The sequence below is a fragment of the Lepisosteus oculatus genome, chromosome 20 (assembly GCF_040954835.1).
Source record: "Lepisosteus oculatus isolate fLepOcu1 chromosome 20, fLepOcu1.hap2, whole genome shotgun sequence".
NCBI lineage: Eukaryota > Metazoa > Chordata > Actinopteri > Semionotiformes > Lepisosteidae > Lepisosteus > Lepisosteus oculatus.
Window position 1 is genome coordinate 16,955,096 of NC_090715.1, and position 14,061 is coordinate 16,969,156.

At 42.7% G+C, this 14,061-nt stretch overlaps 1 protein-coding gene across 4 annotated transcripts in view; it reads right to left on the bottom strand.

The window, feature by feature from the left end:
- gse1b (Gse1 coiled-coil protein b) overlaps positions 1-14,061 on the bottom strand; it is a 260,697-nt gene that overhangs the window by 126,151 nt on the left and 120,485 nt on the right. The window contains exon 1 of one of the 4 annotated variants that reach the window (XM_015368074.2): positions 1,057-1,373. The exons of the other annotated variants lie outside the window; for them this stretch is intronic. Within the exon in view, the coding sequence (XP_015223560.2) occupies positions 1,057-1,099 (43 nt within the window). The 5' untranslated portion in view covers positions 1,100-1,373. Of the gene's footprint in view, positions 1-1,056; positions 1,374-14,061 lie in introns of those variants that run through there. 4 annotated transcript variants of the gene reach the window in all.

Below are 14,061 nucleotides of genomic sequence, written 5' to 3' on the forward strand. Positions count from 1 at the left end.
AGAATGTTATGTAATGGAGACTACTATACAGTGGATAAGAACACTGTGCACTCCACTTTGTATAGCAAAGAAGTAGGAGCAGCTTTTAAAAGTTCTGTTTTGGACTGTGTAGAAAAAACATTTACACATCACATGTAAACCTTGTTTGTTGTCGTGTCGTGTTTACCGAACCGGCAGTGGATAAGTAGTGATACCAAGTCCTCACTTCCTTAACTAGTATCTAACTAGTATGGTGCAATTAACATGCTGGCCCTGAAAAATTTGTAGAGGTCAGAAAAAAAGCCCAAGGCTCAAATATTTCCGGCAAGGCCTTTCTCTCCTGGTCATCTGTTTGTGTGTTACATGATTTACAAAGGAATGGGAAAGGAATCACAGTACCAAAGTGCCACAGTATCTAACCCATTCTTTAAACCATGGTTCCGAACCTATTATATACGGCTAATGTTTTTTCAAACAAAATTATCCTACAGCAAAACAAAACAGATTTAGGATTATTGTACCTTTAATAGGTACACAGATGGTGCAATAATGTCAGTACAGCGATTTCCTAAGCAAATATTAAAGATGAAAGGGCCACACAAGCTATTTAAAACATTTCTGATTCTGAAAACTTTGGAACAGAAATTTGACATACTCTAGAATACCATGGAACTGATGCATATCAAAATGTCACAGCATTAGAACTCAGCTGTCTCTAGCATGTCTCGCCTAACACATAGTAATTCAATATGCTTTGAAAATGACTGCAAATAACCAAACACTACTCTTTTTAAAGCATCAGCTGAGAAAAAAGCTGGGCATTCTGCTGCTTACCACAAACCCTGATGCTTCTTATTACTTTTTCCATTTTCTTCCCAGCATTAAACATATAATTTAAGTCCAGAGATCATCTCTTTTTCAAGCAGTTCTTTTTGTGTTTGCATTGCTTAGGTACAGAAAGTAACACCTGACTAAGCTAAAGGTAGAAAACCAGGTATATCTAAAGCCTTGCATCACTAAGATCGTGATCACTAAGAAGAACAAAATGAAATAAATTGGGAAACATTCTTTACTTACTGAGGCTTTGTAGCAAGGATGACCAAGCCTTCATCTCTATCATGTTTGTCCAGTCCAAACCAGCACACTTGTGATGGGTCTAAAATTCAGACCTGAACGTTGCCATTTGCTTTAGATTTTTATCCCTGTAATCAAAGCTCTCTTGTGTGCTGCATTGGATTCTTTGCAGCATCTAATCCAAGCCTCCCACTGAGCTTGATAACTTAACTTCTAGTGTTTGCTTTCAGTCGAGCACAACTCCTTTTCTCTCACTCTCCACTTCGTTCTTTTCCTGTTACTCCTTTTGGGTATGAGATGGGCTTAACCTACAGTAAGAAACCAGGAAAGTTGTTTTAGAAAACCAAATTCATTAGCTCTGTGAGAAGGCAGCAAAAAAAACAACCCTCTATGAGCTCAATGCGTTTTGCCTTCCTGGATTTGTTCTGCATTTAGGAGGTGTCTGTGTGTGGGGTTTTCCTTTCAATTTCTTTTGCTTTGCCTCCCTCCTTCTTCTTCTCCTGTTCCAGTTCCCCCTGAGCCCTCCTCCCTCTACTTGATAGGAGCCTTGTCAGTAGCTCTGGAGTTGTGGGTGACCTCTCACCCACAGCTGCTAATTAAGGCTCCACAGTGACAGTTCAAGTGCCTTGCATCAAGTTTGCTGAACCAAAGCATCTAATTGGGGCCTCTTTTCATTCCTCAACAGCAAGCTCAAAGATTTTTCAGACCTGGGCAACAACAACAGTGACATTCCCTCCTCCCCTTCTCTCTCTCTCTCCTTCTATTCTTTTTTGTTTTGTTTACCAAAGGACAGTGGGGAAAAAAAGGAACCACATTCTTTCTCCAAACCGTCTGCCAGTTTCAACAATACTCCCCCAAACAAACCCTGTCCCAGACAAACTGACACCTCAAAATTCCTGGCTGTACACTCCCTGCAGCTACTGACATACTGCCCAGCACTGAGCAGGTCAGAGGGTATCCTTTAAATAAAACACACTCAGATCCTCAGATCCTCCTCTGCCTCCCCGTCTCCTCCAGTCCCTCTGCCTCAGACACATTCCCTGCAAGTCTGCACCAACCCCTGGGACTGCACTGCCTTGTATCTAGAAAGATGCTGCTTCCCTGTGACGTGCCAAGAAGCCTGTGGTAGCCAGTGCCAATCCACCACACACAGTCAGGCCTACAACTCGCTCTTGCCCACAGACAAGCAGTTGGGATCCACTCACAAGCAGCGAGACTCTCTTGAGCAGCAAATTCACAATTTAACAGTTTCTATGCTCATGCTCACATATAAGCAGGAAAAGTTCAAAGGTGGTGATTTTCATAACTTATTGTCAGACATTTGCATGGAATGTTCCCACGTTTATCAAGGTATTCTTCTGTATTTTAGTCTACATTGACTTGCCAATGTAGATTAATGGTGTATTATGGAAGATCAGAGAATTATCAGTCTAGTGCAGGAATATAAATTGGAGAAATCGGAGGCATGGTGAAGCTCAGTAAGACAAGTGTAAGTTATGCCGGCTGATCACAGTTAAGAGACATGTAAATGAGAGGGGCCATTTACTTTCTGCTGTGCAAAGACACTCTCATATTCCCTCAACATTTTTTCCCTATAATGTTTCCCATGGAGAGATTTTCTAGCCTGGCCTCACCCCATCTACCTTGTCTGGGTGGGACGTTACTCCAGAACGCTGTGTCAGAATGTGACCTTTCACCCTGGCATTGCCTACACCTGCTCAGTACTGTAATATATTGAGCAGGTGGTGGCTGCAAATGGAGAAAGGTCATACTTTGATGGATTTCCTTTCATTATGGCAATGACCTTGCACACAGTGAAAAATCTTTGGGCTTTAGTCTTCTCCACCAAAGACAAGCTGGAAGACAAGTTGTTAAAGGCCAGGATCTCCATTGTAAAATGTCAATTAGCTGTACAATTATAAGTAGTCTGAAGCAATGCAGAGAAATACTGCACCTGTCACAAATAAAAACACACGTTTTAGAGCTATTTAAAGAAATCTCCTTGATTATTATTTCTGGTTTTAGTGATCTTGATCGGAGTTACATTTTGTTTTATTAAAAACAGTGCTAACTGTAAATGACACTGGAAATAACAATAAATGTAAAATGACTATGAATGATATTTTAAACACTACCTTCCCTTCTCCCCATTCACCCTGACATTTCAGCAAGAAATTCTTTTCTGAGTGGAAGATCCCAAAGGAGCTTGCAAAGAACATGGGATCATCTGTAACTGGGCTAAAGAGCAGCTATCTCAGAATCCTGCCAAGTGTGGATGTCTTGTCAGTTCACTGTGGCCATGACTTGGGAGAAGTGCCTCTTCTTCCTACTCACTCTGGTAACCCACGCTGAGGAGAAGCCACTTATTTCAGAGCCTAAGGTAATGCTTTTCATTTCAACGCAGCACAGCCAATCAGAAAGAGAGCACAGATTCGCCATGTTTCAAAATCTTGACAAACATGTCAGGTGAGAGACTCTCTCTCCAGTCGCTGCATCTCCACTGTTTCTGGTTTCATCCTGCCCATCACTGAGACAGAGACAAAAATCCCTTTCTTTTTGGAAGGAAATTCATGCCGGGTTTCTCCTTGCTGTGACTAGTGAAAGCTGCCTCTTAACTCACAGTTTATCCAGGATGCAATTAAATGCTATATATAATATAGTGTTCCATACCTGGAATATGCTTCATGTGAGTGACAGATAGACAGGTTTGCATTTTACATTCTTGTTGGGCCACAGGAATCAAGTGAAATCGATCGAATCCTTTTTCATTCGGTCTGCAACAGGGCTGAGGATGTATCCCAGCTTTCGGCACGTTCTTGATCCCTCCTTGCCCCCCCCCAGCTGACTAAAGAGCCCGTCACTGGAGCACCAGTGATCTCCAGCCTCACTGAAACCTTGAGGCGAGCAGGACTAATGAGGGGCTGGCTTACTGCAGTCAGGGTCTAGAAACAGCAGATGCTACAGAGGTGAAATATCCTTAGGAAAAAAGAAGAGAGGAGAGGGAACAACTGAAATGAAGGTTATCCTGACGAAAACTGCTGATGTGCATGTTGCCAGCCTCTTTAATTAGGGCTGCCAAGAGGAACTCCTCACTGCCTGCAGGCTCCGTCATAGCTCAAGGGCCACAACTCAGAGAGCCCTGCTGTCTGGTGAAGTCCTCAGCTGGAGCCCTAGACATAAAGAAGCTCAGCGCACTGGAATAATCTCCACGAAACCAGGCGACACCAGGCTATTATCTCTAATTCAAGTGATGGATGAAAGGTATTTTTAAAATATTAACTCGCTGTGTTTGGATTGTACAGTTTTTTTTTATCTCAGATTTCATGTAGAACTGTTTATTGTGGGGTCGAGCACAAGAAGCTTTGGCTTAACCTGCTTGGCTGAGGGCTGACCACCTGGCCCTAGGAAGAGGAAGTCAGGAGCCCCATGCAGAGAGAGACGTTGGACCAGAGGGATCTGGACACAGGGTGGAGGAGGGAGGCAGAAAGACGAAGGTGAGAAACAGAGACAGGGGCTACTGTGGGATTTTTTTTTCAGGAAGTGACATCACAGAGATTTGCAAGTTAGAGTAGCAGAAGTCAGGGAGACCTTGGTTGCTGTCATTCCTCTTAAAATGTTGTTAATTTTTATTCACAACTTACATTAAAGAAGCAATCATTTAAGAAATCAATTTCAAGTACAAGACCTTAATTTTTCAACTTTTGCTCCCCACAGAATCACAATGGCATTTCAAAGTCTATCTCAGTAATAAGGGAAAAGAGAACAACAAGAGCAACCTTTCCATTGGACCTCACACAGTTTCACACATTGAGCCTGAAACAACAACAACAGATACTACTGTGAACATTTACTCCTTTGTAAATATGCAAAGAAACTGTATATCATAACAGATCACTGCGCAGTCTTCAAATTTAAAATGGTGGAAATAAAGTACAAGTTACTATTGGATTATACATTACCTTGTCTTGTTGCTCCCAGAATTTCATTTTAATGATTACATTTTGACCTAATAATGGACAGTTATAAATACTGTGATGTATCACTGTGCATTGCTGTCCATCGAGTGAGCTCACCTCATGTAAAGCACGTATTCCTCATCATGTGCACCGTGTTTAGGAAATACATGTGCAGCAATGCATCCATTATGCATGCATCATATATCACTGCTTTCTACGGGTCAGTGATGCTATTTCTTCTGGGCTTAGTCAAATGCCATCACAGCTAAGGAAGATAGCGACCTTCAAGGAATGAGGGAAGCGTTAGACTTTTTACACGCATTGTAAATGTCCCCCCTCTCCCCTCTGATTTCTTCCCCTCTTACAGAATAAAGAAGCAAAAGCTTGAATTAACTCAAACACAATAAACTCTAGACATCCCAGAGCCGAGCAGTGCTGAAAAAGAGAAAAAAAACATAAAGCAGTGAAAAGAGGAAAAAAAGATTTGGGCTGATGAAAGCCATGCCTCTTTTTGGAATGAATGTCCTCTTTCTCCTTCCCCACTGCCAAACCTTTGACAGATCTATTGTGTTGACGGCAAAGAACACGTTTTTATCACTGAGAGCTAGACAGCGAGAGCCGCCCTGACCCCATAATCAGTCTGAGGAGAAACAGAAGACGACTTGTATTGCCCTGTCAGGTCAAAGGGCACGTGGAGTCAGCCATTAGCCTCTCTCCGAGTCGGATTCCTGGGATTCGTGCCCAGAAAGGCATCTGCCATCAAAGTGACTCTTCTGTGAGGTTCTTCAGCGCTACAGACAGCCATCCCTGCCTGTTCATCTACACCCAGCGCTGCGGAGTGCGTGCCGCTCTTGTGCGGCGAAACCTTGCAGTGCCTTTTAGAGAGCCTCTGAAGTTCAGCTCAGCACAGCTACACTAAACAAATGTCGAGCCTGTAAGACAGCAGTGTCATTTCTGCCAGTCACAAGAAGCATAGGGAAGGTAAAGGGTGAAGCATAGGGAAGGTAAGTATTCTTTAGGTTTAAGTATTGCATCAAACAGTATTGCATCAATATGCGACTGGAAGATTGATATTTTGTTTGTATTTTTTTGCTTGATTTTTATTTTACCAGGTCCTAAGAGCCCTGTCGTCTTGTACTGGCAGTAAAGGACACACAGGTAGGAGTCACTTCACCAGCAAGCGAAAACACACAGCAACACACAGCTGCACACGGAGGGCACAACTTCACAACCTCAGCATGTCTGTTTAAAGACTAATAATCAAACAGCCAATTAATACTGTCTTCAACATGAATGGTAAATAGTTTGTTTTTAAGGATTTACACACAGGGTCATTTTATATTGGATGGAGTGACTGTTAGAAGCCCTTTACAGTACATGCAGTCCACTACATGAGTGAGTGTCCCACTGACTGCCAGGCACACTGTGGACGGCCAGGTTGTACAAAGCCCACGGGGGCCAGGATGCAGGTGTAGGCAGACCTGCAGTGAAGCTGAGCCACTGAGTTTCCCCTGTGTCCCGAGCGCCTGAGAACTGGCTGCTGTTGGGTGTTTACAGCCAGAATACCTCACCGCGGATCTGATCACATCTACCTGGTGACCTGCAGTCGGCTATCACAATTCACAGGAATCTTGACCAGAAATTGTGCATTTTTAATTAATTCTTGTATTTGTGAAATTAAGAAGCATTAATACAGCTGTTTGAAAAGGCCTATGCGGAGTACCACTAACAGTGCAAGGAATGAAATATCAATCTTGCTTATGTTTCAGTGCAGGATCTGTTCCTGCTTCTTGTTGTGAATTTTACCATTCAGTATTTCCATTTTGTCCCGTCAGATTTCCATCCCCAGAATGCAGTTTCATTTATTTTGGTCTTTTATTACCATTTAGGCCCACCGTAAATTGTGATCGGGATAAAATGACATTTAGACAGTTAAGAGGTGCAATAAAACATTTAAATTACCAGGCTAGTGATATCAAGCCCCTTAGGAAGGCCACTGCTTTGTTTTCTGAGTAGTGTAACTTTACAGGAACTAAACAAAAACAGTTTTTTCCCTTTCCAGTTCTAACAGGACCCAGAAAGGCCATTTATAACTCTCTACAGTGAGAGCACGATTTAGCAAAAAGAATAATGAATTGTCAGCCAAGTCCTGAGGAGGGAGGAAGCTTGTGTCAGGCCATCCAAGACTCCAAGACAGTGGTTTAAACAGGCTGCTCAGACAGTCTGAGAACAGTGCAAACTGGCTCCACAGTGAATTATCTGCAATGCATGTGATTCAGAACTGTGCGCTGCATTCGGCTTTGTCAGCAGTTAAAGTATTTAATATAGAATAAGGAACACATAACCATTATGGACACCTTGCTCAGACCTGTACCTGACTGTTAGTTTATATTCAATGCTCTTTAGCTATGGTAATCAATTAGGGATGCACAAAAAAGTGATATGTTGTAATGCTCAAATTCTGTTGTAAAACATGCCAAAGCAATTTACATTTAACCACAAATCAGAACTAAAATGTTTTATGGCTCTGGATTTTTTTAATTACTACAAAATCAGATAAGCAACACCTGGGATGAGTCAATTTGTTTGTGCCTCATTTCATCTGTGTTTAAAGCTTTATTTACAATTTCATAGTTTATTCAGTGTTTAAAAGACAGTTCTATGATGCAAACGCGGAAGAACATTTAGTCACTGTCCACTGGCTCTTAGCAGAAGGCACCCAGAGCTGTCAGATAATGAAGACATGTTGGCAAAATTATGCGATTTTGCTCGGAAAAGTAAGGAAATGCACGTGTTCATCCGATGTTACTTGATACTCAACAGAGCTGCAGCAGATGGTATAGCGCAAGCAAGCTCTACGAGACTTAACTGGCTTTCACAAAAGAGGGAGGCCGAGTGATTCCTTTAAAACTAAATATTAGTGGCTTTGAAAGTACCCGAGTGGAGCTGCACCCACTGTAGACCGCTAACTCTCTACAGAATAACTCTACAGGCTTCACATGACCCCCTGCTGCTGCAAGAGGGGCTCCTGTCGCGCCGCCGCGGGCCACGTGACCCCACCCGCGCTTGCTAGAGGGCTGCGCGGACGGGAGAGCTGTTGAGCCAACAGAAAGGCCAGCTTAACACCGATTCTGGCACTTGGCAACCAGCTTTAAAAAGAGGGAATGAAAACTTTTTTCGCGCCCCCTTTTTCTTCTGTTGCCTGCAGGGTCAGCAGCCCTCCGCCAGTGAAACTCATTATCGAGTCACTTCATTTCAATTCAAAGGGGACGGGAGCACGAGTGTATTAGGCATTCCGGTGCCGTCACGGCGAGAGAATGGCTGATTGGAAAGGACAAGGAACCGCGTTCAAAGTGACACCACTTTATAAAGAATGACAGCAACATTACAGTCTTTAAGCTCTCTAGGAAGGGCAAAAATACTCTCTGGAAAGCTCTGGGCTAACATGACAAGTAAATTTAATAAACATGAGCCTAAGTGTGTCAATAGGTGGCAAAATGAAAGAGGTTATGTAAATGAATGGAAAGACTGACAGAATGGAGTGGAAGAGTGGGGGGTGACAAGAGAAAGGAGCCCCTTGTTTAAACCCCCTCCTGAAGAGAATACTGGGCAGCCCTTTCGTAATTATTAAACAGTAAATTGCTTTTCATCTGTGTGCCCCTAAGTAAGAAGGGACCTCCTGGATCTTGACCCCTTTGAGGCTACTCTACATAGCTATAATGCGTAAAACATCAAATTTACTCAAGTCCCCCAAGGTATCTCACAAAACTCTCCTAGCTTGTGTTAAAAACACTTACTTGAAAATGTGACTGTTCGTTCCATTTATGCTGAATTAGCAATTAAAGTGGTATTATGAACAGTTCTTTTAAAATGATACCAGTTTGACGCCTTATATTTAAATGTTATAACTGCTGTAGAATACCTTTTTTAAAATCACTGTTAAAACCCTATGAAAGCTCTTGGAATGAAAATGACTCACACAATTTATGCATTTTTATCTGCTCCTAAACAGCCCCTTGCATCTGAGCAGCAATTACTCACACGGAAAAAAAAGTCACGCTGTTAAATGCGATTCGACAGTCCGGTATCTTAATATCCGCTTTCCTCTCCTTCTCTTAAGGCTGACGCCTAGCTCTCCTTTTCCAGCAAGCTGTGACACATGAAAAAGTAAAAAAAAAAAAACGGTGTCTCCACGCTGTAATTAATTTGCGCCACTCTCTGTGAAGTCGCTGTCCTCACGGCAAGTGAGTTTTCGCCCTTCAAATTGCTTCTAGAGTATTAATTAGCCAGGGGTCTATCCTAGATATTTCAGACCATGAGACAGAATCCCAAAAAAGAACAACCACCAGAACAAAGCAAAAAAATACCAATAAAAGTGCCATCACATTATGTATGCAAGGAGTTACACAGCTTGACTTTTCAGACATAATCGCTTTAATTACCATGATCACAGGCACAGGCTTCTGCAATGCAGCTGAGACCACTACAATTTATTAATATCTACCAGTAATTCCCTTCTCTTTCACCGATGATCACTTCTTCACACACAAATTTGTTTTGTTGCTTCTCTTATGTACCGTTACACAAGAGACTGACTGCAAGACAAGCCACAGAATGAAACAGCCTGTCAGAGAGCTCGCAATGACCTGCTTCTTCTTCGAGAGTTGGAAGTTTGAGCCAATGCTTTATTGCTCAGGCCCACCTTGTGCCCATACAGAACTACAAGTCAGCAGAGAAAGAGGTGGAATCCAACTCTCCTACTGCTGGTGACATTTCAGGCACATACTACAGAAGGAGAAAATAATGTTGGAGGGACTGATGCACCTAGTCCTGTCAAAATGAATAAGACAGGTGTGCAATTGTCTTTTGACAGTGTTAGTTATATGACATTACTACCACTGCAGGTACAAACAGACATACTCCTTTAAAACCTAAACTGTTCAATTCCTAAAATTTAAAAAGGGAAACTTTTAAAAACTCCTACCTGAAACACAACATTTTATACAGTTTTTAATACCACAATTACAGTGAGTGGGACTAAACGTTTAATACAGTTGATCGCCGAAGCCCAGACCTAACTGTGACACATGAATTGTAAATTAAGAGTTCTTTAATAGGAAAGTAGTGCAGCAATTTATTACACAGTAAAGTCTGAGTATTTTGTTATCCATTAGTCATTACAGTGATGTTTGCAATGTCTTATAGGTCACTTAGGTTGACTATCATTTTAGAGCAAACCTAATTCCATTAGTCAACATACTGAAAGTAAATGTAGAGATCATTCTGAGTGTGCTCTCTTCCATGAACACTGTTTGGATTAAATTTCTGTAAGCGTAAGAGAAAGTACTGTGTGAAGGATAGAGAAAGAGCCTGTAATGTCAGGAACACAGAGGGCAAAAGGCCTGCTAACAGCAGTGCTGAAACCCACGAGCTAATCCAGCCGGGACAAGACCTTATAACTTGGTTAAGGGCACCTGCCAGGGTCTGAATAAAAACTTTCCATCTAGCTCCTTTGTAAAGACACACTGCAGAGTAATTGTCCGCTTTGTGTGAAAATCAGCAAACCTGGCAGCATTGAGCTTTGGAGCGCATAGCTATAATGGCACTGCTTTACCTGTGAAAGTTTTTAAAGTCCTCAAACACTGTTGCAAATTGCTTTTATTAGGAAATTCTGTCAATCCCATTATGTGTGCTCTCATTCTAAGGTGATAATTTTGAATTTTTTTATGGATTTCTATGTGACATTGTCACTGAGGGAACAGTTATCAGTGAAAGGAAAATGATTCTCATACAGACTCAAGGGATGTGAAATTAAAATACACATATATAACATACTCATACATGAGATTTATAAACTCATATTTGCTGCTGGAGTGTGAAATAACAGGACAGCGATATATTTAAGTCTTAAACAGCAGGCATTTTTTTAAAATACATTTATGAGATGTATTATAAACTCCCTGAGGCTGAGGCGAAACTTTGTTTTCTTAAGCAGCTCAGAAACATGCATGATGAAAATATATATTTGCAAAGACAAAGACACAACAATATAGCAGATTCCTGAAAACTGCCGTCTGACGATTTGGAGCCTGGAGTTGCAAATTCACACATGAACAGAAGCCTTGTCATTAGCGCGATGCCAAACCCGAAGTGGCTGCTTCTGAACTACAATCCAATAAAAGTGCTGCCCGCCTATTTATCATCTTTGAGGCTTTTTATCATCCGTGCAGATGGCTGCTACCTTTGGAAGGCACAGCAGTACACTGGCACTCAGGGCTGACTGCGGCTTAACTCGACAGACTCTGCGCCCCCACCGGCGCTGGAGGGGCCCGGCTGCTCGAGTCAGCGAGCACCCTTGGCACGCCTCTGCCCGGGCACTCCTCGAGCCACTTCCCCCGCCAACCCCACCAGCGTCCCCTCCAAGCCACCCCCACCCCCGCCGACATCAAGCCAGACATCAGCCCTTCTACTTTCACGGACCCGATACGACTAAACAGTTGCATCCAGGTTCCAGATGATCTTAACAGGATGCAAAAAAATCCTCTCTTCCTTTTCCGAGCTTTGCCAAAGTGTATGTTTGGATACAGGCAGGCTGCTTTTTGGCAGAGTGAGGAGTCCTCAAAACATCATCAGCACTGAAAAAAGGAAAAATCGCTTTGGATGGTGATTAATTACACTCCGTTATTAACTTGATAGCAAAGGTTGAAATGTTGAGAAAAATCCCCAAAAGGCTCATCTCAAGCAATATATCTGCTATTACTGCAATGAGAAGGACGACAGCCGTCTCACCTAAAGACACTCTCTAGCCCTTGTCAGGCATAAAAAAGGAGGACGCAGTCTGAGTGATCATCTTCAGGACTCACTTCAGCTGACATACTTGCCCATTAGAAATGAATGAGGTTTTAGATCCACAGCTTGGGAAAAAAGGTTGAGACCATTAGCCTGTGGCAGCCTGCTTTGATGTTGGAGAACAGACCTTTTGCACTACCCAGAATGCTGAGCGGCAGAATTCCACTTGTTCCTGCTCCAGAGTGGTGGCAGCCAAGATGCCAGGCCAGCAGCCACCTGTCATGGGGAATTTGAGCCCTTATCGCTCAGCTCACTCCCCCTAGCCGGCGGTTCATGCGCTTGGCTGGTGCTCTCCTCCTGCTCCCAGCCTCTGCTCCATGCAGGCTTCAGAAGTCGAACAAAAGGCTTTATTGCTGCATCGGCACAATACCTTCTCCACCTCGACTGGAAACTCTCTCACACCTCCTCCCTGTGCCAGCCTGGGTCAAGGCACCAGGTCTCCAAGAACGCCAAGGCCAGGAAATTAACAATCAAGGAAGGTAACAGGGCTCCAATCCATGAATTGAACATTAAATTTGCACGCCATTTTTTCATTTTCCTGCTTTTTTAGGCCAAAATAAAGTTTATATTTGTTTCAAATAAGATTTATTACAACTGTCATCGACTAAAAAAATGAGCGAATTCCAACAACGCACATGAACTGAGGTAAGTATTTATAACTAAACGTTCATAATCAGTCACAGATGAAGGTGTGCTTTTTGATTCATTAGGAGCAAATCTAAACCACTTCTAGGAATACGTACGTAAAATGGATAAAGTCTTTCTGCATCTTATATAAACACTGTATTCGTCCTGACAAGGCAGTGGAATCTGTTGCCTCAGGTATTTGTTTGCAAAGCCTCCAGGCTCTGAATTTTCATCATCAATGGCTCCAATTGGAAACTACAAAGTGCAATTTCAAAGCACGGGAGCCACAGAGGAGTGCGAACGTTCCCTGTACAAACCCACCACCATCTGTCTCAGTGTCTGAGCAAGCAGAGCACAGCGAGAAGTGGCCTCTTATTTAGCGAGTGTGAAATTAGCCTGCTTTGTGGCGGCTGGGGCCAGGGGCCGGGGGGAGGGGCTCCCCAGCCCCTCCAGATGGCAGAGGTGTAGAAGGGAGCGTGCTCCAACCCTCAATATACAATGGGGAAGGAGGTCAGCTGAGGTCCATCTTCCTTGACCTCCTTTCTCCTCGGCACAGTAATTGCCCTCGAGTGAACAAACACGCCTTTTTCTCCCTGGAATCACCTTGTGACGTCCACAAAGCCCCTGGAATGACGTCTGAACTTCACTCACACCGCCTGAACCCTCAGCCCTCCTTTCTGACCTGTGACCTAACCTTTAGCGACCTCACTTTTTCAGCATGCACCCTTCCACCCCCAATCAATAAATCATGTCCATCTGACACGTCCAGTGAGTGATCTGCTACCCCACACCTTGTCATGAAGGTACCACTCAGTACTCCCCTGCCCTATTAACCACAATCATGAGCACCAAAGACTTGTAAGGCAGGATAATCCCGTTTGTCTGATTTGTTAAAACAGGATTCACATCAATCTACTTTACTTTGTGTGTTTTACAGCTACATTGACAACTACGTTTGCAGAGGAGGTCAGTTTTCCTGAATAAATCTATTTTGGGGATTGGGGAGTACAGAGCACATCCAGGATCACTTTGGAAAAATAAACAACTTGTTAAAACAATCTCAGCTTCTTTATCAACAATCATGTTTATTTCCAAGCCACATTAATCACCCGATATGTTTAGAAGAGGCTTTTGAAGAAGAAAGAAATTGGTGAGAAAGTGAGCTTACTTTTTCAAAAGCTTTTTAACACATTCTTTAGAATGCAATCCAAAATATGTACAGAGAAAAATGTAACGATACTGCTCACAGCCTGGGAAAAGCAGTCTGGCTTATCCAGACATTTGTGTTTTTGCTTCCAGGCTAAAATGTTAAATCAGAATGCACCCAAAGATTGCCATGGCAGAAGACTGATACAACCTTTACACACCTTCTCTGGATCTCTCGTATAAGAGTAAAAGCATATTTCCAAAGAATCAACATCACTTATTTTACATCTGTCTGTATCTCGTCTACAGATTCATAAGGAAAGCAGTACTTTATGGGTGGGATTTTGGACTTGAAATATCTAGATTTTGTGAAATGAGATTAAACATTTACACTGATATGCACACACACAAAATCCATTCAAACAAGAGA